Source organism: Ranitomeya variabilis, chromosome 1, assembly GCF_051348905.1.
Source record: "Ranitomeya variabilis isolate aRanVar5 chromosome 1, aRanVar5.hap1, whole genome shotgun sequence".
NCBI classification, from domain to species: Eukaryota; Metazoa; Chordata; class Amphibia; order Anura; family Dendrobatidae; genus Ranitomeya; species Ranitomeya variabilis.
Window position 1 is genome coordinate 90416152 of NC_135232.1, and position 27898 is coordinate 90444049.

Genomic DNA, 27898 nt, shown 5'->3' on the forward strand with positions numbered 1-27898 from the left:
CTGTTATGCTAGTGTAGCAACTCACTTGGGAAAGTAGGTAAAGCTGAAAAACTGCAACTGCCCCTGCCGATTCCTGTACAGAATATAGATCCTTACCCCGCAGACCCAGTTGTTCCTGCGTGAGCTGAGATAGCCCTAACCACGGACTAGATGATGGCAACCCGGACCTATGCTGCCTGAAAGGCCGTCGAGCGCTTCATGTTCCTCCTAAAGAAGTGGTGGGCAGAGTGCAAATTATCTACAAAAGGGAAAGTGTGTTGAAAAAGGAAAAGATCCCAGAGTGAGTAAAATAAACCACGAAATACAAAATAAAGGATTAAGTATGTACTATTAGAGAATATGAAAACTACTCCCTAAAAAGAAACACGAGATAGGTGCAGGGTAAAGAACAAAAACGGCAAAGAGGAAAACCATAGCTTTTCTTTCACTGATTGGCTTTATTCTGCAGCAGTATGGCTGGTCATCCAAATGAGACTATCACCAACAAGAGATACCAACAGGGTCACAGTATATAAAGCCACACCCGAAAGATGATAGGGTAGATAAATTAGTAAATGAAAACATCTGTAATCCTAAACTGATTGCAGCAATGATAACAGAAATACTCAGCGAAAAGATGTCTGCTGTGGCCCGGCGGACAGAGAAGCCGACCACAAAGCACAGGCTCAAGGGTTCAAACCCAGACGCACGACCCTTCCTATTGTATTCATACGCACGATGAGCACCTGCCGTTCTGTGCGCACCTCCTGAGTTGTACACGTCTTGGAAAGTTTCTGAGCAATCGGTGGAGGTCTCAGGATCTGGACCCGCACTGAACTACTTGCATTTAAGACAACAACAACATATAAAAAGCAGCAAATCTTTACTTACTCTTTAAAGGTTTATGCCCATCTTAGCAAGGATAGATGAATCTTGCTGGTGGTTCCAATGCTAGGACCCCCATAATTCTGAGAACGAGTCTGATGTGCCTGCTGAAATGGAGTGATGGCCGCGCATGTGCTCCAAGTCCTTTGCATAGGTGTCAACTGAATGAGATGGGAATAACCCTTTAAAGTTGTGGTTTTCTGCAACCTGTTTGCTCATCATATTTTATCGGACCCCCACTAATCTGATATTGATGACCTTCCCCCTTTATGGCAACCTAACTAGAGAAATTGTAATACATTTCTGTAAGGCCTGATGCATATGGCCTATCATGTGTTGGATGGATCCATAATATTGAACCAATAGACTATTATGGACCCACTCTTTAATCCTGTGCTTTTATACCGGAAATTACTATATTACTGTACCGTAAGTGCTGAGGGTTGTTTTTTTCATGTGCAGAACATAGTGCTGCGTAGTGGCACCATATACAAACCTTGGTGACTGTGTGCCGCCATACAACTTTTCCAAACCCTACATTTTTTTAATTTACATTTTTATTTATTTGACCATTCAGGAACAAACTGCAAAAAAAAAAATCTATTCCTTCATCTTGGCATCCTGTTCCAAGGTATTTTTTAATTTTTTAAAAGAATGTATTGATCAAAAAAAGTTCAAAAGAAAATTGTGTCAATGGGAGTCATTTATTTCCTATTGTGTCTAATTTCAGGCAATTTACCGTAATTACAGCCTTTGTCCATAGCATTGCCACTTACAAAACACTGCTGAATATATTTAATCTTTGTGGTTTCAGAACAATTCTGCCTCTGATCAATTTATTTATTGTCGTCAACTTGGGGCATATTTTCGGCGCTGCATAAATCACGATAGACGGCTACTCTGCCCTCGTTAATATTCATAGTGGGGATTATATTAGCTTTAATCTAATAGAAGCTGGCGGCTACACACCAGATACAGGTGGCTCGGAACAATGAATATTGATGCAGCAATTGCAGGCGACTGAGTGCAGCTGCACCAGACCAATATATTTTCCCGGAGTTTCTGATAAAGAAGGATTTTACAACTCTAGGAAGTATTGGCTTGTTTGAACAGATCTCTCCTTTACTGCTAGAAATAGATGTGAGATTGTTACTCTCAGTTTACATAGGCATCGGCTCCGGTTTGTTTAGGATTCTTTTTGCAGCCAAGGGTGGGAAAACTATTCTTATCTGTAAGAAAAATAAAATAGAGACTTTAGATATTAGAAAAAAACTTTTTTGACAGTGATGGTAATCAATGAGTGGAACAGGCTGCCATGAGAGGTGGTGAGTTCTCCTTCAATGGAAGTCTTCAAACAGAGGCTGGACAGACATCTGTCTGAGATGGTTTAGTGACCCCTGCATTGAGCAGAGGGGTGGACATGATGACCCCGGAGGTCCCTTCTAACCTTACCATTCTAGGATTCTATAACCTTTTATACATAAACTAGATGGTGGCCCAATTCTAACGCATCGGGTATTCTAGAATATGTATATGTATGTATATAGCAGCCACATAGTATATAGCACAGACCACGTAGTATATAGGAGGCATGTAGTATATAGCAGACAAATACTTCGTGGCATGTGCTATATACTATGTGGCGGCTATATACATACATACATATTCTAGAATACCCGATGCGTTAATACAGGCCACTCAGTACATAACACTGCCCACGTACTATATAGCACAGCCCACGCAGTATATAGCAGCCATGCAGTATATAACACAGGGCACGTAGTATATAGCACAGCCCACGCAGTATATCACACAGCCCATGTAGTATATAGCACAGCCCCCGCAGTATATCACACAGCCCATGTAGTATATAGCAAAGCCCCCGCAGTATATCACACAGCCCACGCAGTATATCACACTGCCCATGTAGTATATAGCACAGCCCCCGCAGTATATCACACAGCCCATGTAGTATATAGCACAGCCCCCGCAGTATATCACACAGCCCATGTAGTATATAGCACAGCCCCCGCAGTATATCACACAGCCCATGTAGTATATAGCACAGCCCCCGCAGTATATCACACAGCCCACGCAGTATATCACACAGCCCATGTAGTATATAGCACAGCCCCCGCAGTATATCACACAGCCCATGTAGTATATAGCACAGCCCCCGCAGTATATCACACAGCCCACGCAGTATATCACACAGCCCATGTAGTATATAGCACAGCCCCCGCAGTATATCACACTGCCCATGTAGTATATAACACAGCCCACGCAGTATTTAGCAGTGTGGGCACCATATCCCTGTTACAAAAATAATTAATAAAAAATAGTTCTATACTCACCCACCGAAGCTCCGCCGAACCGCGCGTGGCTGCCGCCATCTTCCGTTCCCAGGATGCATTGCGAAATTACCCAGAAGACTTAGCGGTCTCGCGAGACCGCTAAGTCTTCTGGGTAATTTCGCAATGCATCTCTGGGAACAGAAGATGGCGGCAGCCGCGTGTGGCTCGGCGGACTACGGAGGGTTGAGAATAGCCGTTTTTTTGGGGGTTTTTTAATTAGTTTTAACATTACATTTTTTTACTATTGATGCCGCATAGGCAGCATCAATAGTAAAAAGTTGGGAACACACAGGGTTAATAGCAGCGGTAACAGAGTGCGTTACCTGCGGCATAACGCGGTCTGTTACCGCTGCCATTAACCCTGTGTGAGCGCAGACTGGAGGGGATTATGGAGCAGGCACTGACTGCGGGGAGGAAGGAGCGGCCATTTTGCCGCCGGACTGTGCCCGTCGCTGATTGGTCGTGACCGTTTTGCCGCGACCAATCAGCGACTTGGATTTCCATGACAGACAGAGGCCGTGACCAATGAATATCCGTGACAGACAGACAGAAGGACAGATGGAACTGACCCTTAGACAATTATATAGTAGATGGGATCCATCGAGAAATGCTTAAAATCCATTTCAAAAGAGACTTGTCCACACCATCATGGTTCTTTTGGGAATGCAATCTAGGACGCCAATTTGGACAGAGAAAAGTTTGTAGTTCGCAACGAGAGTTCTCCAATTTCTTGTACCTGGTGAGCCGCATTCATCTTGTCAGATGGCGTGGAGTCGCAAATCAAAAATGGCTAATGCTGACACATATTTCAGAGTACAATGTGACACTACAAACTGCTATTGTGTGGAGGTTATTAAATGTCAGCAGAAACCTAATGAGATTCCCTTTAGCAGTTTTTCAGAGTAATCTGAGAGCAGTATGATGTTGGGACAGAGACCCTGATTCTAGTGATGTCACTTACTGGGTTCTTTGGGGAAGTTTTGATAAAATCACTCAGTGCAGATCTAGCAGTTCTCTGTATTACCCGGCTCACACCACTGATTGTGGAGAAAGTTTTGACGTGCAATCGACACAGTTGAACTTGGTAACTTCCCAAATAGTATGCAAAGATAGAAAACAACCGTACTCTTAAGGTTCTTGAATTTTTCTAAATTTGCATATTATTTGTGCAACAAAATAATGTTATGCCAGGTACGGGGACATATGCAACCTAAATTTCAGAGCCGTCCCGCACAGCACGCTAAGCACCAACTTCCATCTCCTTACACTGTGCATGGTGACTATATGGTAAATACCTGGGACAGGTCAAAATGTCCCAGAAATTTATGTTGCATAGATATGTCCTCATACCTGGCATAATGTTATTTTGTTGCACAAATTGCAAATTTTGAAAAGTTCAAGAGCCTTGAGAGGGCAGTTACTTTCTATCTTTCCACTACCCTGATTGGCAGTTTCCGGTTTACACTGTGCATAGGTAGAAAGCTGCTAATCAGTGTCTACAAATATCTGAAGGGCTGTCACAGTGTAGAGGTATAACCCTTATTCTCATTTGCACATGGAAACACGAGGAGCAATGGAATGAAACTGAAAGGGAGAAGATACAGATTAGATATTCGAAAAAACTTTTTGACGGTGAGGATGATCAATGAGTGGAACAGGCGGCCACAAGAGGTGGTGAGTTCTCCTTCAATGCAAGTCTTCAAGCAGAGGCTGGACAGACATCTGTCTGAGATGGTTTAGTGACTCCTGCATTGAGCGGGGGGGTTGGACACGATGACCCTGGAGGTCCCTTCCTACTCTGAACATTCTGTGATTCTATGAGTGATAGGAAGGGGTTACACAGAGCATGAGGACTACATGGCATGAGTCAGCTAGTCATCTAGTGATAATCTCCTGCTGATAAAATACTGATTTTATTGAAACTATAACAAGCAGCCCAGTAAATGACACATCGCTGGAATCATAATCTCTGGCCCTACATCATGCGGCTCTCAGATTAACTAGAAATATCCTGGGGACAGATTCCATGTAATTGTCAATGCCTGACCTCCTAAGATGATCCGCACTGCAGACCCTTAAGAGGAGCATGGGACTCCCAAGACAATAGCTCGGGGCCATTGTTCTAGGCAATGAGAAAAGGGTGCCACATGTTTTTGTACATGTGGAGAGAAGTGCTGGGTTGGGACAGATCACAAGATGCAAAATGGGCCTGCTATAGATGTGAGGAGGGAGTTTTGTCTATTAAATTCTTTTACTCCATCACTTCTTTTTTCTAAATAAATGACAATTTCAGAAAAGAAGACTGATCTATAAGCAATCTAGGGCACAATGTACCTTGTGCTTTCATTAGACGGCTAGGAGTATATGCTATGTATTGACATATAGACCAATCCATGTAGCGATTCTGTGAAACACAAGCTGACAACCATTAGTGTATATAAATAGGATTTCTTTGCTTGGGTTGTTTTTCTTTTCTGCCATTGGGACAAAATTGCAAAAACTTTTGTAGATTTGCCTTTCTGACAAATGGGGGAAAGTTCCTAGATAACCAAGATGGAAGCGATAATTTTGGTAATTTTTATTGCTGCACAACTTTTCCAGACAAATATAGCATATGAAAGTCTAAGATTACATGACGGTAAAATGCACAAGTATGGTAAAACTTGGTGAAAATATTCCTAATCAGGAAGCCGGGAAAATGGCCCGATTCTGAACAAGTTCGCACATCTATTCATCATAAATTAATTAAAATTGTAAGAACTCAACCAGAAACAAACCCCATTACTGTCTAAAAATCTGTTTGAAAAACTAATCTTCAGATTGCATTAAACACTACATATGTATTTTTCTAGCCTGTTTCCATGTTGTGGAGGATTGGAAAATAGTTTAGTTTAATGACGCTTCATTTTAGAACATGCAGGGATGCTCAAATGAGATATCGTCAGGCTGCATAGCCTGTACTCACTGCCACGACCTTTGTCCCCCACCCTGAAATGATGCATCATCAGTGACTCCGTTTCATGCAGAGTAAGAGCTCCCTTTTTACTGCGCAATATTCTTTTCAGTGCACAGTGACAGTTCGCTCCCCTGTCAGCTCTGATGAGAAGTGACAAATCGGCTAGAGAGCGCACTGTCAATGCAGATTACCCGACGATGGATGTCAACTTGGGGAGCCGGACTTGTCTCTGTTTTCTATTCGCCATGCTAGAGCCAGCTCGTCACTTCTCATCGTAGCTGAGAGAGCGCACTGTCACTGTGCACTGAGAAGAAGCTATTCACCCAATAGGGCCTGAAATAATTCATCTCGGATGTTGATGCCAGGAGACTATCAGGAAATGGATGTCACTGATGATGCTTTGCTTTAGGGTGGGGACAGAGGCTGTGGTAGTGGCTGCAACTTCTTGCCTCTTGACGCTTATGTGAGTAACTAAGAATTGACTGGGGATTCTCAAACGAAGCGTCATTAAAAAGTAAATAGGTAAAAAAATGAAATAATGCATTTAGCGTATATAGAAAACATTATTGAATTTTTAATTAAAACACATTAGAAAAACTATTATCTTATTAAAATTAATAGACATTTAGGATGAAAATCATTATTAGTTGCCGACCACATGTCAATAGAGACTAATGTCACAAATATTGAGCTGTAATATTTACCTACATTTTCCTAAATCATTGTGTACATGGCTTTAATTAATGACATTTATATATGCTAAAAAAAAGCATTTGTTTTATATAAATATGGGGGGAAGTTTCTCCTACTCGCGCCTGTATTTGTCTTTTTCCATGAGCCTATATCGCCTGACGCAGCCATAACCGGAGCCGCCATTTCCAATATGACAGATCTCCTATACATCTCTTTACAGTAGCCGAGACGAGCGTTTGAGGAGCTTGTTACAGAAGGCTCTATGCTATTTCTCGAGTTTGGCAAGAACGTATTCTGAAATCCGAGCGTAATGTTCACACGGAGAAATTCATTTACTTAGCTTGCATCTCGCTCTGTAATTTACTGATTGATTCTCTGCGGGACACAGTCAATAAATACTTACTGCCTTCTTCAGAATGTGTTTCATACAACAATATCTCCAAGCAAATCAGCACAACGCCGTCTTCATCAAACAAGCGGAAAAAAAAACGAAAACCAAAGCCAATGAATATTTACCTTGCCTTAAAGAAAAGCTCCATAGCACTAGACGTGATTGAGCTGGAGGTTAGGAAAAGCGATGTCCTTAATGAAATTATATTGCTGGTTTTATATTTAGACAATTCACTTAGATTTTCTGAAAAATTGCTCCAAATCAAATGTGCGTTATATCACGTGTGTGTCCTGGGCTAAATGTATTTACAGATACAAAGTTATATAAAAAAATGACTGAAAGCTCGAAATACTAAAAAAAAAGTCATCAAGTGATCCTGCGCACAATAAAATGTGCAATTGTACAATTACCCCGTTAAATTCCAAATGTTGTAATGAAATTTATGGATTTATCAATTCGGTTCATGAGAAGTGTAAGGCACAGACCCAGACGCATCATCACTGTACTGTACTATACCCATGAAGCGAGTGAGTTCATAGATTTAGAAATAAAATGATGAGATGGATGATTCAAGTTCAGATTGGGATTCCTTAAAGAAAACTGTCTCCAGGTTTTTTGCTCCTCCCATCTGAGATCAGCTTGTTGTACCCCATGATTCCAGTGATGTATCACTTACTGAGCTGGTTGCTGTCGTTTTGAAAACCGTTTTATCTGATGCAGATCTACCCGTTTTCTGAATGCTGAGCTCTGTATAACCCTGCCCAAACCACTGTACACTGTGCATAGGCAGAAAACTCAATCAGTGGTGGGGGTGAGGTTATAGCGAATTCATGAATATGGAGGACTACATGGCAGCAGGATTACTAGTCTTCTAGTAATTATTTCCTTCTGATAAAACAGTGAATTTTTATCAAAACTACAACAAGCAGCCGAATAAGTGACATATCGCTAAAATCAGGGTCTCTGTTTCTACATTATTCTGCTCTTGGATTAGGTAACAAAATCCTGGAGATAGATTCCTTTTAAAGGTGTTTTCCAATTACGTTTTTTGATTGATAAGGCATGCCAAGGTTAAAAATGCCAAACTTAGCTTTATACAAAACAAAAATCCTGTTTGGGAGAGAAGAACAGACAAATCGCGGCACGCTAAGTGCGCAAACACAATATTATAGTCTCTAAAGGGGTCACAATTTTATGCACTCACCTGTTAGAAGACTAATATGTCTTTAGATTGTGTATCCTCAAAAATCCCTCTGGGATCCTTTTCATTAGACAGGGCTTGCGGCTTGCCTCGGGTGGATCCAAGTGAAAGAGCCAGAGTAGGGCTCACACAGGATGAGTAAATCAAGAAAAGCACATCCAGCCCATGAATGGCAGCGCTTCCCAGGACTCACATTCAAATATGATATTTTATATTTTTTTATTTGATAAGTTAAAATAGAGGAGATACAACATGTTTCGGATACAGTATATATCCTTCTTCAGGATCATAAAAACAAAAAACACAGTACAAATCCTACTAGTATAAAATTCAATCACACTTATATATAGTAGCAAACCTTTTATCCCAGCCTCAGAAACTTGATTTGGGGTGTGGGCCTAGTTCAGGAACACACCCACTGATTGATATTGACTTGTTAACATTGATGAAAGAGGGAAAAAAAGCACAAAAAAAACTTTAAACTCTCTCTATATCATTCAATCTATTTGGAAATAATGTTCCTGTCATGGTGCTGCAGTGCAGTATAACGCAACCTCCACCAGAGGGAGCTTGAGACTGCGTACACAGAGAAGCCCCACAGAGCAGCAGCACAGGCGCCACCAAGTGGCGAGAGAGTGGTCAGACAAGCCGGGTCAAAATAAAATTGGAACCAGAAGTACAAGAAGGGGATAAGCAGTAAACGTGGTCAGAACAAGCCAGGAGATTCAGCAGCGGTCAGAAGCGGATAAGACAAAGTCAGAAAACAGAAGCGAGTCCGAAATATGAGCCAAGTCAGGTACCAGAGAATCAAACAGAGAAACGCTGGGAAAAGGGCAGACAGAGGGAGTTAACAGACATGGGACAAGTCAGGGTTCAAATCAAGAGCTACCAGAGTCAGGTTCACACGCTGAAGGCAGAACTATAGCTGACATCGCCAGCAAGATGCATGGGAGCTAAATAGCAAACCTGAGCCCAGAATGAGGGCAGAGCAAAGTTAACCCTTGACATGATCCGCCCGGAAAAAGGGCAGACAGGAATATACCCTGGAATGGATCATGACAGTTCCCAATCGATATATCCAAAACGTTTCTTTCCGGTTTAAAAGAGCATTCCTGTTTGCAACCCCTGAGGGTATCTGCTCCACCGGAGTTACTTTTATGTAAAAAAATGTATTATGTTTAATTAGCAGATGCCTTGAGAGACTATGTTTTAAAAAGCCGTTATTTGCTCTATTTCTGTGACCATTAATGCGGGAGCGCAGTGTCTGTACAGTCCTACATATTACAAACCGCAACTGCATGTGATGACATATACAACATGATCACTACTACAGGTGAGTCTTTGTGAGATTTCAAAGACATCACCAGTATTATTGCATTTGATAGTTTTAGCCCCATGATCTAGGATCCCACAGGTACAACATTTTTTGGAGTTGCATTAAAAACTCTGGTTCCTTGGAGAACATCACATAAAACTTGATCCTTTTATAAATGTTTTTTTCTTTTTCAATCCAACTGTTTTTTTTTAAATTTACTAGGGGCCACCAAAGTTTTCCCCCTTCTATATGTAATCCCTGGTTTATCAGGGAGATGTTTTCCCAAAACAGGGTCACGCTTCAAGATATACCAATATTTTGAAGGCACAGTTCTTATGACTTTATTTCCCCTATTGAATGTTGTCACAAAATTCAATTTCCAGTGTAGCGCCCCCACTGCCGCAGGGCCGAGGGGTACCCGGTACCGGGCCTCTGAGTCTCTGCTCTGGGGTTGTCACGGCGGCTAGGCCCCGGTCCGTGACCCTGCCGTGGGGCGCACAGGGGATTACTAGGAGTGGATGATGGAGATGGGGGTAAGGCTGTAGTGGTGCGGTGCAGTAAATAACGAGGACACCAGGTTGCAGTCTCTTTACCTCTTTACTGAAGATCTCTGGGTCCTCAGTCCGGAATACGGTTCACCAGGCTGCGCAAGTCCGGCCGGTCCAATGGCACCTCCGGAGTTCTCCTCACAGGTGGAAATCGGTGCCTTCCTTCTAGCGCTATGTGTTGTGGTCCTTCCCTGCTGTGCTTACGGAAAGTCCCCACAACCGTTGTGTCTGTTTCTTAAGTTCCCTCACAACTCGATTAAATGATGTTCTTCTAATCCTCCGTCCCTCCCTGTTGTTCTGGTTGGGACGGCACCCGTATGACGGGTAGGCTCGGAGCTCTTCCGGGACCCTAGAGTCGCCCCTCTCCACAAGTTGCCCCCCAAGACTGCATAGGTGATTTAAGTTAGACAGCCCGCCTTAGACTGACTGTCCTGCCGCTGTTTAGAGTATTGCTTGAAGCTGAATGTTATGATACTCCCTCGGCGTTCCGGCCACCGGTAGTGCGCCTCAGTAGGGTGTTGCTCCGGTCTTACAGCACGACCCCTACTGGTATTTCTCCTTTTGCTTGATCTCGTTTCTCACTCAGCACAATCTATCTCGCTTCAAGTCCTTCCTTGGGCACCGCCGCTACCCGGAGCAGGCGCGGTCCCGTTACGTTCGTTCAAGTTGCCAAGCCTCTGTCAGGATCCCACCCCTGACAGAGACCCTACTGTATCTTCCCCCACAACACCCTCTGCCACAAGGTGTTGCCTGGTTCCAACCCAGTCAGCTTTCTCATCTAACTTCCTGCCTGACCCCCAGTTTACCCACTATGGTGGGGAGTGGCCTAATGAATAGAACCCTTAGCTCCCCCCGGAGGCCCAGCTGTGAAATGTATTGGTGTCTGTGATACCTGGTCAGATGAACTCCTTCAGTGCCATCGGACGCACCATAGCTCCCCATAGTGGCGGAGCCACAGTACTGCAACGACCAGGACTCTGGGGCGCTGCACTCCCCCCTGGTTAAACACAGTACTCCGGGACTGGGAAGAAAACAACAATACAAGTTAGCAAAAAGACATACAGTTTTGTTGAGTGCAATAACAATAAGTATACTTGAACAGGCTTCCCTTTATGAGAGGTAAGGACACTTGAACGTTACAAACATGGTTAACATTATAAATTACAGGCTATAAATAACTCCTGTTACCCAACCGGGTATTCTACTAAGTGCAAAATTGTTGGACAATAATTTAACTTTGCCTTTAAGGACATACACTCTTTTATCCACTAAAGACCTTCCTATAATCACATTATAAGGTAATTTAACTTTCTCATTCTCCTTCTTTAAATCTGCAGGACCGCCTGTCCTATCGGCACCAGACCTACTGCCTCTCCTTTCGGTTACAGGACCGCCCCGTTCAGCCAGGGCCTACTGCCTTTTCACTACTATACACAGTATAGAACATAACATTACTTTCAGTTTAAGAGCACTGAGCCATCTCTACATGACTCCTATGAGGACTCAGGGTTTACCTTCTATCCTAACTATCTATTATCATTATCAAAACATTTTCTTTTGAACATTAAGCCTTCTCATTATCTTTCTTTCTATCATGCATGCTGGACACTACATCTATCCCTACGGGCCCACTGCATCCCTCTTCTATCTTTCACCTTTTTTTTCTTCTCAGAGGACATCATCACTATTTCTTCACAATTAACTAGTTAAATACATATAACTTTCTCATGTAAACATTATCATCACTTTCTTTGGTCAAGACATTATTGCTTCCAATCTTAAAGCAATATCACGGTTTAACCGCAACAAATGAACATCCCCTTTAAGAGGGGACCAAGTCTTTATGAGGTAGCACGCCTTCTCAAGCTACCAGTCCATACTCAGCAAAGGTTCCAGTGTGGTATCTTCACAAAGAGTCCTTCTTTAAGTAAAACCAGTAGGGAGCGCCTTTAATAAGGTGCAAACTATGTACAAGAAGTTCGGATCATGCACTGTTCATGATTTCAGCAGTTCTAGAAACTTTGTGCAAAAACTTGGAAAAATCAAACAAAAACAAAACAATAGGGATCCCAGGTCCACAGAAGGATCCCCTTAAGAGTTAACCCTGGACGGGTTCAGTAGCAAAAATCAGGAAACAAACAGTTAAGAACTATTTACATCTTCATGGTTTCGAGGTTTATTCTTATAGCAAATCACAAGACATCAGCCGAAAGTGGACACCTTCCGACTGTGCAGGCTTCGATCCTTGGCCAGCAGCTGATGCCGCACCAGTGTCACTGGCGGATTTCCCCGGGGCAGTCAGACCTCCTGAGGTCTGAACCTGAAGGCGGACTCTAGCTGCCAGCTCAGTCGCTGCAATGAGTCGTACGGCGGCAATATTGGTAAGACCCGCCACGTCTGGTTCCATCATGGTTGGAGTAACAGATGACACTCTCCCAGGCCCACAGCGGCGCACATTCCGGGCATACCATCCGCATGCATTCCGATGACGAGTGTAAGTCACCTGATCCCCCTTTTTCAATGGGTCACCACTTCGGCCGCAGCAGGGAGTCTTCACGTTGCAACTGGCAACAAAGACGTCAGTTGGTAACCCCGGTTCCTGTATGGAACCCCATCCCCTCCTCGGGTGGAAAGTCAATACAGTGCCCCGCTTTACCATGTCCCGGTCATCACATACAAGAGGCGATGATTGCGCCCTCGGTGGGTCAGTCGGTTCTGCCTCTTTTTGCCGTTTCCAATGTAAGATCAAGCATTGTTTGTATTGTTCCCAGGTAAGTACAGCAAGGGTGAATCCTTCTTCCCGAACTCCATCTGGCCCAACCCGGGGGGTGTCCCACTGGAGGATCACCCCATCCGGCCCCACGTCTATGGGCTCTCCCATCCTAGTCGGCAGCGGCGGTACCAGCTTCCCCATTGCATCAGGAGGTAACACCATTAACTCTGCCGAGCGGAGACGGCTTTTACTGGGGTGAGGGCCGGTCGCGGGAGCGGGATCGAGCGAGGGAGCAGGGGCGTCTTCCATACCTGCACCTGTTTTGATTCCACCGATGTCGACCCGGTCCCTCAACGAGGACGCTGGAGTCGGCTGCAGTCCGGACCGCGGCTCCTCCACCGCGGTCCCCGGATGTGGCTCCGCCCACCATGGTTCCTCCTCCACTAGCTCCGAGGACGGGATGGGTAAGTTCAGCTCCGCGGCCGGTTCCAAGGAATTCAGATCCTTCCGCTGCAGTGGACGTAGGTCCGCCTCTGGTGGAAGAGGACAAGCCGGGATCGCTCCTTCCTCGTTCAGGCACTTGCTGTTCGTCATCGCTGCCTGATAGTCGGTGGCAGTGCATGCACCTGACTCCGCCATTTCTCCGGGGTCGAGCTTCTCTGTCATCCGCCTCCCGCCGCTGCAAACCAAGGGGTTGTCCTCTGCTTTGAGGCAGGTCTCCACTTTGCAGCAAGAGGTGCAGGGGGCGGTCACCGCTTCTGGCGCCACTTTGGTAGTCTCCTCCCATGGCACGCCCCCTTCTTCTTTGGTGTAGCAATGGCGGCGTTTTTTTGGCGGGAACATTTGGCGGCAAACGGCACAGCACAGTCTTTGCAATATAGTTCAGTCCAAGCACAACAAATCACAGTTCCAAGGCACACATGACCTGATTCTTCAGGCTTAAGTAGATCCTGTTCGTGACGCCAAGTTTGTAGCGCCCCCACTGCCGCAGGGCCGAGGGGTACCCGGTACCGGGCCTCTGAGTCTCTGCTCTGGGGTTGTCACGGCGGCTAGGCCCCGGTCCGTGACCCTGCCGTGGGGCGCACAGGGGATTACTAGGAGTGGATGATGTAGATGGGGGTAAGGCTGTGGTGGTGCGGTGCAGTAAATAACGAGGACACCAGGTTGCAGTCTCTTTACCTCTTTACTGGAGATCTCTGGGTCCTCAGTCCGGAATACGGTTCACCAGGCTGCGCAAGTCCGGCCGGTCCAATGGCACCTCCGGAGTTCTCCTCACAGGTGGAAATCGGTGCCTTCCTTCTAGCGCTATGTGTTGTGGTCCTTCCCTGCTGTGCTTACGGAAAGTCCCCACAACCGTTGTGTCTGTTTCTTAAGTTCCCTCACAACTCGATTAAATGATGTTCTTCTAATCCTCCGTCCCTCCCTGTTGTTCTGGTTGGGACGGCACCCGTATGACGGGTAGGCTCGGAGCTCTTCCGGGACCCTAGAGTCGCCCCTCTCCACAAGTTGCCCCCCAAGACTGCATAGGTGATTTAAGTTAGACAGCCCGCCTTAGACTGACTGTCCTGCCGCTGTTTAGAGTATTGCTTGAAGCTGAATGTTATGATACTCCCTCGGCGTTCCGGCCACCGGTTGTGCGCCTCAGTAGGGTGTTGCTCTGGTCTTACAGCACGACCCCTACTGGTATTTCTCCTTTTGCTTGATCTCGTTTCTCACTCAGCACAATCTATCTCGCTTCAAGTCCTTCCTTGGGCACCGCCGCTACCCGGAGCAGGCACGGTCCCGTTACGTTCGTTCAAGTTGCCAAGCCTCTGTCAGGATCCCACCCCTGACAGAGACCCTACTGTATCTTCCCCCACAACACCCTCTGCCACAAGGTGTTGCCTGGTTCCAACCCAGTCAGCTTTCTCATCTAACTTCCTGCCTGACCCCCAGTTTACCCACTATGGTGGGGAGTGGCCTAATGAATAGAACCCTTAGCTCCCCCCGGAGGCCCAGCTGTGAAATGTATTGGTGTCTGTGATACCTGGTCAGATGAACTCCTTCAGTGCCATCAGGCGCGCACCATAGCTCCCCATAGTGGCGGAGCCACAGTACTCCAACGACCAGGACTCTGGGGCGCTGCACCAGCGATCATCACTTTTTTCTTTACCAATAGTCAAATTATCCCCCTTCCTGGTTTTTCCTTTTAAACATTCCTCCTGGGTTTTTATTTTGTTATCCCTATATGCACCATTTATCAAATTTTTCGGGTATCTTTTTTTCCTTAAATTTTCTTTTTAGAATTTTAGACTGCGCTACATAATCAGATTCTCTCGTACAATTCTCTCTCCTGCGAAAATTTTTTTTTTTATTAATTTGTGATATAAAGGTAACCCCCCAGGTGTTATTATTGAGCTCCTTTATTAATTGTGCCGCTTCCTCCTCTGTCCCCTTCCATATGATAATCAGATCATCTGTGAAGCTCTTATAAAGCGTTATTTTGTCATAGAAAACAGGCTTAGAAAGTGACGATGAGGACTCGAATCGCCCCATAAATAGGTTTGCGAAACTTGGTGTGGCACGAGTCCCCATTGCGGTGCCGAGCAACTGTAAGTACAGTACGCCTTCAAAAATGAACACATTGTGTTCAAGAATGAATTTCAGACCCTTTAACAGAAAATCAATGCTAAATAAAAATCCACTGCATTTACCCCCATTTCGTGATCTATGTTGGAATATAATGAATTTACATCCAATGAGATAAAGGAATAGTTATCTTCCCATTCAATATTCCTCAGTTCCTCCATTAATTGTGTGGAATCTCTCAAATATGAAGGAAGAGACTTTAGCTTTATGAACTTGGCTTTATGAACACCCGTCTGCCCTGTCTCTTCATTACCATTTCTGGTCTTTATTGGCAGGCCTCAGCGGTGATATCACAAGAACAGCTCATGAGACCTCTGCAGCCAATCACTGAGCTCAGTATTGATGAGACCCATTTAAGCTTAGATCATACATACTAGATTAATATGAACTGGACCGACTAACCATCTAGTGTTCGGGCCTCCTGACTCTGGCAATCTGAGTTTCAACACCTGATCCTTTTCTTCTAAGTAGATATAAGCCACCATCCGAAATGTCTGACAACTACTTACCATAATTCCGTGTTGTCACAAAGAATGCACGTATGCATGGCCAAACTGATGTGTATGGGGGGGCCAGTGATTTGATGGGATAGCTGTTCTGACGTTGACCACTGCCCGAATGCCCCTTATGAATACCCATGCATCCCACCCAAGTGACGGCGCCGTTCCAACTGTGTCTGCACTGGCTTTCCCGGGGATTGTGTGACATTGTCACGCATTCCCTGCGTCATCACAAAATGACATTTGATTTTTAGCAATTTTTTATATATTTTATTTTTCATATCACTAGAGTAAAGAAAAAAATAAAAACAAAATGTCTCACTGGCCACTATATATAATATTAATCTCTTACTTCCTGTTCTTCACCTGAACATCAGCAGCCAAAGACTGAACTGTATTAAGGTATTTAATGAGCATTCTGTCATCAGGGCAGTGTTCACTGTGCAGGGAGTGAGAGGAGGTGCGCTGTGACATCACCTCTTCAGAATGGTGAATCCTGCATTATCTATTGTATGTATAGAGGGGTTTTCAGGTGTCACCTTTCATTCCAATCCATTCTCTGATGATAATTACACAGCTGAAAGGTCTTCTATGCAGAACAGAACGTATTGGTCTAGTATAACGCCTAGTGGCCAGTGTGGACACTGCAAGACTACAAATTTTTATTTTAAAGGGAATCTATCAGCAGGTTTTTGCTATTTAATCTGAAAGCAGCACGGTGTTGCAGTAGAGATGTTGATTCCAGTGATGTGTCACTTACAAGGCTGTGTGTTGTAGTCTCAATACAATCAGTATTTTATCAGCAAGAGAGTATCACAGCAGATAAGGTGTCACGTGCCAGGCAGTTCAGCTAATCTGTAACCCCACCACTGATCGGCAGCTTACTGAAAATGTACTCTATCGATCTTTGGAGCTGCTAAGGACATTCAGGGTAAGATGCCGTTGAGTGGGGTTGCCATTACGTTACCTTAGGGTGACCGCTGCAACCAATCACTGAGCTCAGAGGTCTCACAAAAGATTTTTTTATTTTACAAATTAATAATAGCCCCACACTAATGACAGGTGCAATGTGTGAGCCCCAATAAGATGATTCCTAGGTGGCGAGTGACTGGTTGGTGCCACGCTGGACCCCTGTGTCTGGGCCTCTGGCCGCAGTAATGTCTGAGTACGAGCTGCGGCAGGGCGGCCGTCTGTAGTACAGATCCCTTCTAGCTCCTGGAGCCGATGTCGCACATTTGTGTCCTCTGGAGATATACTACAGCTCATATGTTAGACTTCAGTCACCGTCTTATTTTTGGACAATAGCTCAGTAGCAAAGGATGGACGACTTCCTGCGTATGATTTCCTGTATCCATAGCAACCATTTGTATCCTGTCCGGACTGTGCCAACCAATTGGGAGTAGAGCATTTCCTGTTCACTCCTAAAAAAAAAAAAGAAATCACATGTAACGCACTTTTTTCTCCAATTGCCATCCGACTAGCACTTACTACTCATCCAAAAAACAATGAAACTGCAGGAAGATTTCTAAAATGAACCACATTCTGGGGGTAAGAGACTGAGATTTATTGCAACTTCTTGTAGTAAGTATAGTAGATATTCTGTAGTGCCTGATGGCGCGGAGAGTCACACTGCTAAGTGTGAACTCTTATACTGGCCTGTGCCAGAGTCCTGCTCGCCCGAAATATAGCTTCAGATAAGAAAATATATATATATTAATCATCCTCTGTAAGAAGTGTAGTGTGTGTGTATATGCATCCTGCACATATCTGTGTGTCTGGTTTATTTTATTTTCTTTCTTTCTCTCTTTCTTTCTAGCTTTCTCGCTTTCTCTCTCGTTTTCATTCTTTTTTTTTCTTTCTTTTTCTTTGGCTTTCTTTCTCTTTCTCTCTCTTTTTCTTTCTCTCTCTTTCTCTTTCTCTCTCTCTTTCTCTCTTTTTCTTTCATTCTTTTTCTTTCTTTATTTCATCTTTCTCGCTTTCTCTTTTTCTTTCTTTTTTTCTTTCTTTCTCTTTTTCTTTATTCTGTCCCTTTATCTCTTCTCTTTCTCTATCTCTCTTTCATGTAGCACTTTATTTTGCTGCTCTTTTTTCCCAATAACAGACTATGTTCATACATTGCATTTTTTCTGCGTCATTTGAGCAAATTAAAAGCTGTTTTTTACAGTACCAGCACTAGCTATGGGAATTCAGACATCTCCTGCAGCATGTCAATTGTTTCAGCATTCTGGCAGTGTTTTTGACCCATAGGAAGCAATGAATAAGTGCAAAAATGCAGCAAAAACACTGGCATCAGTTTCTGCAGCGTTTTTTGTGAAAAAATGCAGGTACTGCACTTATTTTTGTAACTTTAAACCACAATGTCTTGGCCTCCTCACATGAGCCTGGCTGTTAGTATTTGTACAGTTTAATTAAATTAGTGATAAGCATTAAAGTAAGGGTACCGTCACACATTGAAATTTCCATCGCTACGACGTTACGATTCGTGACGTTCTAGCGATATCGTTACGATATCGCTGTGTCTGACACGCTACTGCGATCAGACACCCTGCTGAGAATCGTACGTCGCAGCAGATCGTTTGGAACTTTCTTTCGTCGCTTGATCACCCGCTGACATCGCTGGATCGTTGTGTGTGACAGCGATCCAGCGATGTCTTCGCTTGTAACCAGGGTAAACATCGGGTAACTAAGCGCAGGGCCGCGCTTAGTAACCCGATGTTTACCCTGGTTACAAGCGTAAACGTAAAAAAACAAACCGTACATACTCACCCGTCGGTGTCCTTCAGGTCCCTTGCCGTCTGCTTCCTGCTCTGAGTGCCGGCCGGAAAGTGAGAGCAGATCACAGCGGTGCTGCGCTCTGCTCTCACTGTACGGCTGCACTCAGAGCAGGAAGCAGACGGCAAGGGACCTGAAGGACACCGACGGGTGAGTATGTACTGTTTGTTTTTTTACGTTTACACTGGTAACCAGGGTAAACATCGGGTTACTAAGCGCGGCCCTGCGCTTAGTTACCCGATATTTACCCTGGTTACCCGGGGACTTCGGCATCGCTCCAGCGCCGTGATTGCAACGTGTGACCGCAGTCTACGACGCTGGAGCGATAATCATACGATCGCTGCGACGTCACGGATCGTGCCGTCGTAGCGATCAAAATGGCACTGTGTGACAGTACCCTAAGAGTGAAGAATGCCCGACCAACTCAGTGCTTTACCAATGTGTAAGAGTGAAGAATGCCCGACCAACTCAGTGCTTTACCAATGTGTAAGAGTGAAGAATGCCCAACCAACTCAGTGCTGTACCAATGTGTAAGACTGAAGAATGCCCGACCAACTCAGTGCTGTACCAATGTGTAAGACTAAAGAATGCCCGACCAACTCAGTGCTGTACCAATGTGTAAGAGTGAAGAATGCCCGACCAACTCAGTGCTGTACCAATATGTAAGAGTGAAGAATGCCCGACCAACTCAGTGCTGTACCAATATGTAAGAGTGAAGAATGCCCGACCAACTCAGTGCTGTACCAATGTGTAAGAGTGAAGAATGCCCGACCAACTCAGTATTGTACCAATGTGTAAGAGTGAAGAATGCCCGACCAACTCAATGCTGTACCAATGTGTAAGAGTGAAGAATGCCCGACCAACTCAGTGCTGTACCAATATGTAAGAGTGAAGAATGCCCAACCAACTCAATGCTGTACCAATGTGTAAGAGTGAAGAATGCCCGACCAACTCAGTGCTGTACCAATATGTAAGAGTGAAGAATGCCCAACCAACTCAATGCTGTACCAATGTGTAAGAGTGAAGAATGCCCGACCAACTCAGTGCTGTACCAATGTGTAAGAGTGAAGAATGCCCAACCAACTCAATGCTGTACCAGTGTGTAAGAGTGAAGAATGCCCGACCAACTCAATGCTGTACCAATATGTAAGAGTGAAGAATGCCCGACCAACTCAGTGCTGTACCAATGTGTAAGAGTGAAGAATGCCCAACCAACTCAATGCTGTACCAGTGTGTAAGAGTGAAGAATGCCCGACCAACTCAATGCTGTACCAATGTGTAAGAGTGAAGGATGCCCGACCAACTCAGTGCTGTACCAGTGTGTAAGAGTGAAGAATGCCCGACCAACTCAGTATTGTACCAATGTGTAAGAGTGAAGAATGCTCGACCAACTCAGTGCTGTACCAATGTGTAAAAGCGAAGAATTCCCGACCAACTCAGTGCTGTACCAATGTGTAAGAGTGAAGAATGCCCGACCAACTCAGTATTGTACCAATGTGTAAGAGTGAAGAATGCCCGACCAACTCAGTATTGTACCAATGTGTAAGAGTGAAGAATGCCCGACCAACTCAGTGCTGTACCAATGTGTAAGAGTGAAGAATGCCCAACCAACTCAGTATTGTATCAATGTGTAAGAGTGAAGAATGCCCGACCAACTCAGTATTGTACCAATATGTAAGAGTGAAGAATGCCCGACCAACTCAGTGCTGTACCAATGTGTAAGAGTGAAGAATGCCCGACCAACTCAATGCTGTACCAATATGTAAGAGTGAAGAATGCCCGACCAACTCAGTGCTGTACCAATGTGTAAGAGTGAAGAATGCCCAACCAACTCAATGCTGTACCAGTGTGTAAGAGTGAAGAATGCCCGACCAACTCAGTGCTGTACCAATGTGTAAGAGTGAAGAATTCCCGACCAACTCAGTGCTGTACCAATGTGTAAGAGTGAAGAATGCCCGACCAACTCAGTATTGTACCAATATGTAAGAGTGAAGAATGCCCGACCAACTCAGTATTGTACCAATGTGTAAGAGTGAAGAATGCCCGACCAACTCAGTGCTGTACCAATGTGTAAGAGTGAAGAATGCCCGACCAACTCAGTATTGTACCAATGTGTAAGAGTGAAGAATGCCCGACCAACTCAGTATTGTACCAATATGTAAGAGTGAAGAATGCCCGACCAACTCAGTATTGTACCAATGTGTAAGAGTGAAGAATGCCCGACCAACTCAATGCTGTACCAATGTGTAAGAGTGAAGAATGCCCGACCAACTCAGTGTTGTACCAATGCGTTCGGTAAACAATACCCGACTAATTCAACCCCTCCCCCAATGATTACATTTGCAATTGTGTGTTTTTTCATGAGCTCATATATCCTTATCTCATGGCCTTTGCTTTATATATGAATCCAGCTTTTTTGTTCAGAATAGTCACTATTCTTTCAGACATAAAAAAAACACTAAACAATTTTATCAAATTGCCCTTTTTTTCCAAAAATGTTTTATGGTTTCACATATGTCTTACATTGGTGGCCTAGCACCTTGTATTCTTCATGTTTGCAAGATAGAAGCAAAGCTGAACTTTGGGATCCTGAAAAAACAGTAAGAAAAGCAGCAAAAAGCTTGCATCTTTCTGCAGTTTTTACAGCCAAGAGAAGTATTGGCTGCAGAAAAAAAGCAGCAAGAAAGCAACTTGTGAGCATAGCTTTATATAGAGTGACTGTATCTACGTTCTGTGACAGAGCTGTTTTCTTTTCAAATATTATGTCTTTTTTGTTTCTCTCCTTTTTTCTTTTTCTTTCCTTCTCTCTCTTTTTATATTTCCTCGCTCATCTTTTTTTCTTTTTGTCATTCTTTTTTCTTTCTTTTTCTATTTTCTTTTTCTTTATTTTTTTTTTCTTTCGGTTTCTTCCCTTTTCCCACTTACTCTTTTTTTTCCATATAGCCCATAGGATGAATGTACACTACCATTTATATTGATACAGTACAAGAGCTGAGCATAGTGCTTGTCATTTCACAATCTCACAGAGGACAAATATACTCCTGTATATAATAAATGTGCCACTGCATTATTGCTCCATTCCTAATATTAGTTTTCTTACATGGGATTGTTTGTTTGTCCCTTTCCGAATTCCCAACTCGCCATACTGTACGCACACCATGTTAGAACACTTCACTTAGTATGTTGTTTTTATTACTGCACTTGCTTGTCCAATATATGTCCTCTGCCAGTTTTTCATTAAACATTGGCGTCTATTAACATGAAGTATAACTTATCAAGCGATGGCAGAATATTCATTTTCCAAAGCAGCAGAGCATGAAGCTTTGTTTTGTTCTAGTAAATTATGGGCCTTGTTCAGCAAAATGTCTTCTTAATGCGTGACTGTTTGTTTTCATTTTGCTTGCCAGAACAATTATGAGCAACAAACAAAGGAACGTGCACAGATGCAAGCGCTTTCTCACCCCACTCCGCATGTGCCTGAGTGGCTATGTCTTCATGTTGCTTCTGCAGGAAAGGATCCTTTGCTGCCCCACCATTTGCCACGTTTGTTTGGAAAAACAGGTTAATTGCCGAAGCGTGGGTCTAACTGCAATCCCGAGGAACTTTCCCAAAACAACCACTCTCATATATTTAACCGGCAACAATATCACTAATGTAAGCCCCAATGAGCTATCAGACCTTAAGGATCTCGCTGTGCTTTTCTTGGACAATTCAAACATTTCATACATACATGCAGAAGCATTTTCCTCCTTAAAAAAGCTTTACTCATTGTATCTCAATGATAATTACATCCAACGTTTGGACACATCAATATTTCATGGACTTCTTAACCTTCATTATCTGTACCTTCAACAAAATTGGATTGACCACCTTCCTGATGGGTTGTTTGGCCACCTGAAGTCAGCCCGACATTTATACCTACAGAAGAATAGAATCGGTGTCCTCGGCAGCAATCTCTTTTTTGGGATGTTTAACCTTCATACGCTAAACTTAGCCAACAACCATATCTCCCAGATATCGGACTCTGCATGGCGTCATCTAGAAAACTTGGAAAATCTATACCTCGAAAGTAACCATTTAGAGCAAGTGCCATCCAATGCTCTGGGATTACTGAAAGGTCTCAAAAGACTTTCCTTATCAAATAACCACATTGGATCAATACACAATTTTGCTTTCCCGGGACTTAACTCTTTGCAGTATTTGTTTTTAGAAAATGCAAATATTCAGGCAATCAGTGACAAATCTTTTAATGGGCTGAGTAATCTCAAACAGCTGATCTTGAGTCGGAATGAGCTACATACCCTTGATTCGAAGACTTTTACCAGCCTAAATCAATTAGGGTACCTACAGTTGGACAGAAACGGAATAGTGGCCATATCGAATAACACTTTTGAAGAAATGGGGCCTTCACTAAAAGTTCTTAACCTTGCATTTAATAATCTCACATCTCTGCAGCCTCGAGTGCTTCAACCCCTCATCTCGTTAAGTCATTTCCAAGCCAGTTATAATCCATGGCACTGTGGCTGCAACTTGTTGGCACTTAGAAGCTTTCTACTTTCTTCATCTTCTAGATTCAGTTTGCATTGTCACAGCCCACCACAGCTCCAGAACCGACCACTGAGGAATGTGAAATTTACTGAATTTAAGAATTGTGTGGATAGTACAACAAATGCTTCACCCAGGTTCTTTCATATCTTATCAGCAAGTACTGAAAAGATGCACAGGAATATGAAAAGTGTCACTTACAAACCTCTACTAAGCTCTCTGAGTACCCATACAACGTTTTTTGCCCAATCAACGTCTACGGAAACCATTAACATTGTGCGTAGCCATCAAGGACTAAATGCTAATGAGCAATTTTATGAAGAGATTAATCTGTCCAGTAATGGTGTGAGCCCTGAACCCCTAGACATTGTTACAGCGTCCCTTAAACCAGTTGTCCTATGCCAGCCCACGGCAGAAGATCTACACCAGTCATTCTACATTTTGCTCTCATTTTTTATTCTGTCTTGTATTGTCATTTGTTTTTTAGTTTATAAAGTTATTCATCTAAAAAAGAAACTTAGGATTCCAGAACACCAAGGAGAGAGTGTGCTGGAATATTATAGCTGCTATCAGACGGGAAGGTACCAGACAACAGATCCCATAACCATTCCACCACCCAATCCCTTGCCAAGTCCTGACATTGACTTAATAAGGCCATTGAAGCGCACTCCATCAGATTCTCAGACACAGGTCATCTTGTTTGAACATTCTGCTCTCTGATTTCCATTCAGTAGTATAAACTCTTCCTGTACTAGCATGTTATGAATAATACAAGGGGGTGTCAAAAAGAAATAGGGCTGGATATTTATAGTAATGGCTTCCGCCGCTCTGTAATGTTTGTGGAGACCTTCTGAGTCAGATTGTCAACCAGGGATGTTGGTAAAGGTTGCGTTCGGCTCCAGTAATTTTTGTTTTCTAACGAGTTCACCAATCTTTTGCCTATTTTGTGATGACTGAATCACGCGAACAACGTGCGTCTATGAAGTTTTGTTTTCTTTTTAGAACAAAGGCATAAAAAAAACTAACTTGTTTTTTGAATTTTAAAGTTTCACGATGACAGGAACTCTGTTAATGGTTCATCAGTGGTCCAACAGCATTATTCCAAGAAAGCTTGGCGAGATATCATTACATATTCATCAGTTCAAGTGGTGAAAGGACGTGTGGAACAAGGTTGATCATCAGTTGACATTTCACCTTGTTTAAAATGGGAGAATCTATCATAAACTTGGGTTTTACTCATGACTGCTTCCTTGTACATTGTATGTAGCATGTCAAGTGATTGCCATGTGGTTTTTTTCCCAAAAAGAAAAAAGGAACTTCATAGCTGCATGTTGTGTGGGTGAATCGGCCAACACCACATAGTCAAAAGATTGTACAGCTCATTGGAGGCAAACACATCTTTCCACAACAATGTCGGCTAAAATACTCACTTAAAATGGCTCCATGAACGTTCACCTTGCGGTGGAAGCCCGTACTCCAATCGTTCCGCCTTCCAGAAGATGATTCCTGTTACTTTAACTACTTGTAGTTCATTTCCAAGTGTTTGCAGTGTACATTTGGCATATCCGCTGGAAAAGCTCCAACCATATATGCCAAATGTGTCCAAAGGTTTCCCTCCATCCTACAAAAGAACGTCCCTTTGAGCTCCACTGGGCTGGTAGATATTGGTATATATTTGCATCACTGAACTCTTCTAGTTCTGTACCGTACAGGTATTATATAGTAGCAGGAGAGACTACAAAATGGACATGTGCATAATTGTATTTCCACCCCAAATAATTGTACTTATTTATAACTGGAAGTGAACAAATAAAAAGATGTTTTAAGTATCGATAGTTGAATATCTAAAAAAATATATAAATCAAATCCTGAAAATCACAGATTTTTCCTCTGAAATTTTTTAATTTTCTCCCTTATAAACATGGTAGAGGTGTGAGCAGAAGGCTGTACGGAGTTATGAAGTCCTTGTAGTACTACAGAGCCGTAGGTCTAGTCATGTCAATATATGGTCCGTCTATACTGTGACAGATCAACACATCGTCCATATAAGCTTTCTGCAAGCGGGGACCCTAAAGAGACTTGATCTTACTGACACATTGGGAGAAGTTTGCTCTGTGGATCGATTACCTTCACTTTTAACAAAATAATAATTCCAATAATAGCATTGTATAAAATTATTATTTACTGAGCTCCATAATATTTTATTCTTTAGATGCATTAGACACTCTCAGACAGAATGCTCCGGTCCTGCCTTACTTCCTCGGCTTCAGCCTTTCCAGGAAAATCTCTTTCACGTGAAATCCTAATAGAACTTGAGATGCGTAAAACTGACAGCTGTCACTAGATTGACATTTATCTTAAAAGTAAAACTGGAAAAGCCGGAGACCTGTTCAGTGCTGCTTCAAAGGTTTACGAGACTCCTCAGATGCAAGTACAAAAAGCTGTACTCATTCAGTGACAAATGCATAACATTTTATTGTACGGCACAGTGTGGTAAAATAAGGCTATGCACCAACGTTTCTAGAACAGTGCACTGAATTCTTAAAGTATTTGTACAGGAATAATATACTGATGACCTATCCCACAGAATAGGTCATCAATATAAAAACGTTGGCTGTCCAACACCTTCCAGCTGTCACTGGTCAGCTGTTTGCCGCTCCCGCTGTCACTGGTCAGCTGTTTGCCGCTCCTGCTGTCACTGGTCAGCTGTTTGCCGCTCCCGCTGTCACTGGTCAGCTGTTTGCCGCACCCGCTGTCACTAGTCAGCTGTTTGCCGCTCCCGCTGTCACTGGTCATCTGTTTGCCGCTCCCGCTGTCACCGGTCAGCTGTTTGCAGCTCCCGCTGTCACCGGTCAGCTGTTTGCCGCTCCCGCTGTCACCGGTCAGCTGTTTTCAGCTCCCGCTGTCACCGGTCAGCTGTTTGCCGCTCCCGCTGTCACTGGTCAGCTGTTTGCCGCTGTCACTGGTCAGCTGTTTTCCTCTCCCGCTGTCACCGGTCAGCTGTTTGCTGCTCCCGCTGTCAATGGTCAGCTGTTTGCCGCTCCCGCTGTCACCGGTCAGCTGTTTTCAGCTCCCGCTGTCACCGGTCAGCTGTTTGCCACTCCTGCTGTCACCGGTCAGCTGTTTTCAACTCCCGCTGTCATCGGTCAGCTGTTTCCCACTCCCACTGTCACCGGTCAGCTGTTTGCCACTCCTGCTGTCACCGGTCAGCTGTTTTCAACTCCCGCTGTCACCGGTCAACTGTTTGCTGCTCCCGCTGTCAATGGTCAGCTGTTTGCCGCTCCCGCTGTCACCGGTCAGCTGTTTTCAGCTCCCGCTGTCACCGGTCAGCTGTTTGCCACTCCTGCTGTCACCGGTCAGCTGTTTTCAACTCCCGCTGTCATTGGTCAGCTGTTTGCCACTCCCACTGTCACCGGTCAGCTGTTTGCCACTCCCGCTGTCACCGATCAGCTGTTTGCCGGTCACGCTGTCACCGATCAGCTGTTTGCCGGTCACGCTGTCACCGATCAGCTGTTTGCCTGTCACGCTGTCACCGATCAGCGGTTTGCCACTCCCGCTGTGGTCAGATGCAGCATAGCTCCATACACAGTGTAGTGGCCATTCTCAAGTATTTCAACTCACATCCCTCCTCAATGGAGCTGAGCTGCAGTCCCTTTGTGCAGTCACTACACAGTGTATGGAGATGGGCTGTTCTGCTGGCTCTGTATACTGGATAAATCCGACCGTATAGTGATATATGATATTGATGGCCTATACTTAATGTCAGCAGAGACCAGTGTTTGTTCGTTCTTCCTGTACAGTAGTGATGTACGTCCTGGTGCATGCACAGTGACTGTGTGAACCTGAGCAAGGAAACATCCGGTAATGGCAGCAAGGAAAAGTCCTGATTCTCAGATCCTTGCTGCCATCGCCAAACAACCAATGATGTTCTGACATCCAAAAAATAAAATTTACTAAGAGTCTCTGCGGCTGGCAGTCTTTATGTGGATTTCAGGATGTTTTTGAAGAACGATGTGTAATAAGTACAGTATATATTTGGGGTGAGCATTTGTCGGTCTGTAAATATTGTGCAGTGGTGCACTTTTCTCAAAAATGTGCAAGTATGTTTTAAAAAGAATCCATCAGCAGGTTTTAGCTATGTAATCCGAAGATAGAAGCTGAGATACAGCGTTGAACGATATGTCATTTATTACCTTGTGTACTGTTGTTTACGTATAGTGACATTAGTATAACTGTAAGTGATTAGCACTGTCAGATTATACTGCCCCCTTGTGATAAGCACTGTCAGTAGCCATTGTATATAGAAAGCCTGCTGTGGGCGGGGTTAGCTTCCTCAGCTCTGCTGCAGTCTTCATCTAAAAGTGCTGATTGTGTCACAACTGCTGCAGCCAGTAAACTAAGTGATACATCGTTGGAAT

The 27898-nt window shown here is 44.0% G+C and overlaps 2 protein-coding genes across 5 annotated transcripts in view; both read left to right on the forward strand.

Annotated features, from left to right (window-relative positions):
* IPO11 (importin 11) overlaps positions 1 to 27898 on the forward strand; it is a 518704-nt gene that overhangs the window by 343995 nt on the left and 146811 nt on the right. The window lies entirely within an intron of this gene.
* On the forward strand, positions 17602 to 24339 carry LRRC70 (leucine rich repeat containing 70). Its single transcript, XM_077286043.1, has 2 exons — positions 17602 to 17711; positions 22343 to 24339. The coding sequence occupies exon 2, from the start codon at positions 22350 to 22352 to the stop codon at positions 24198 to 24200; it is 1851 nt and encodes a 616-aa protein (XP_077142158.1). The 5' UTR covers positions 17602 to 17711; positions 22343 to 22349; the 3' UTR covers positions 24201 to 24339.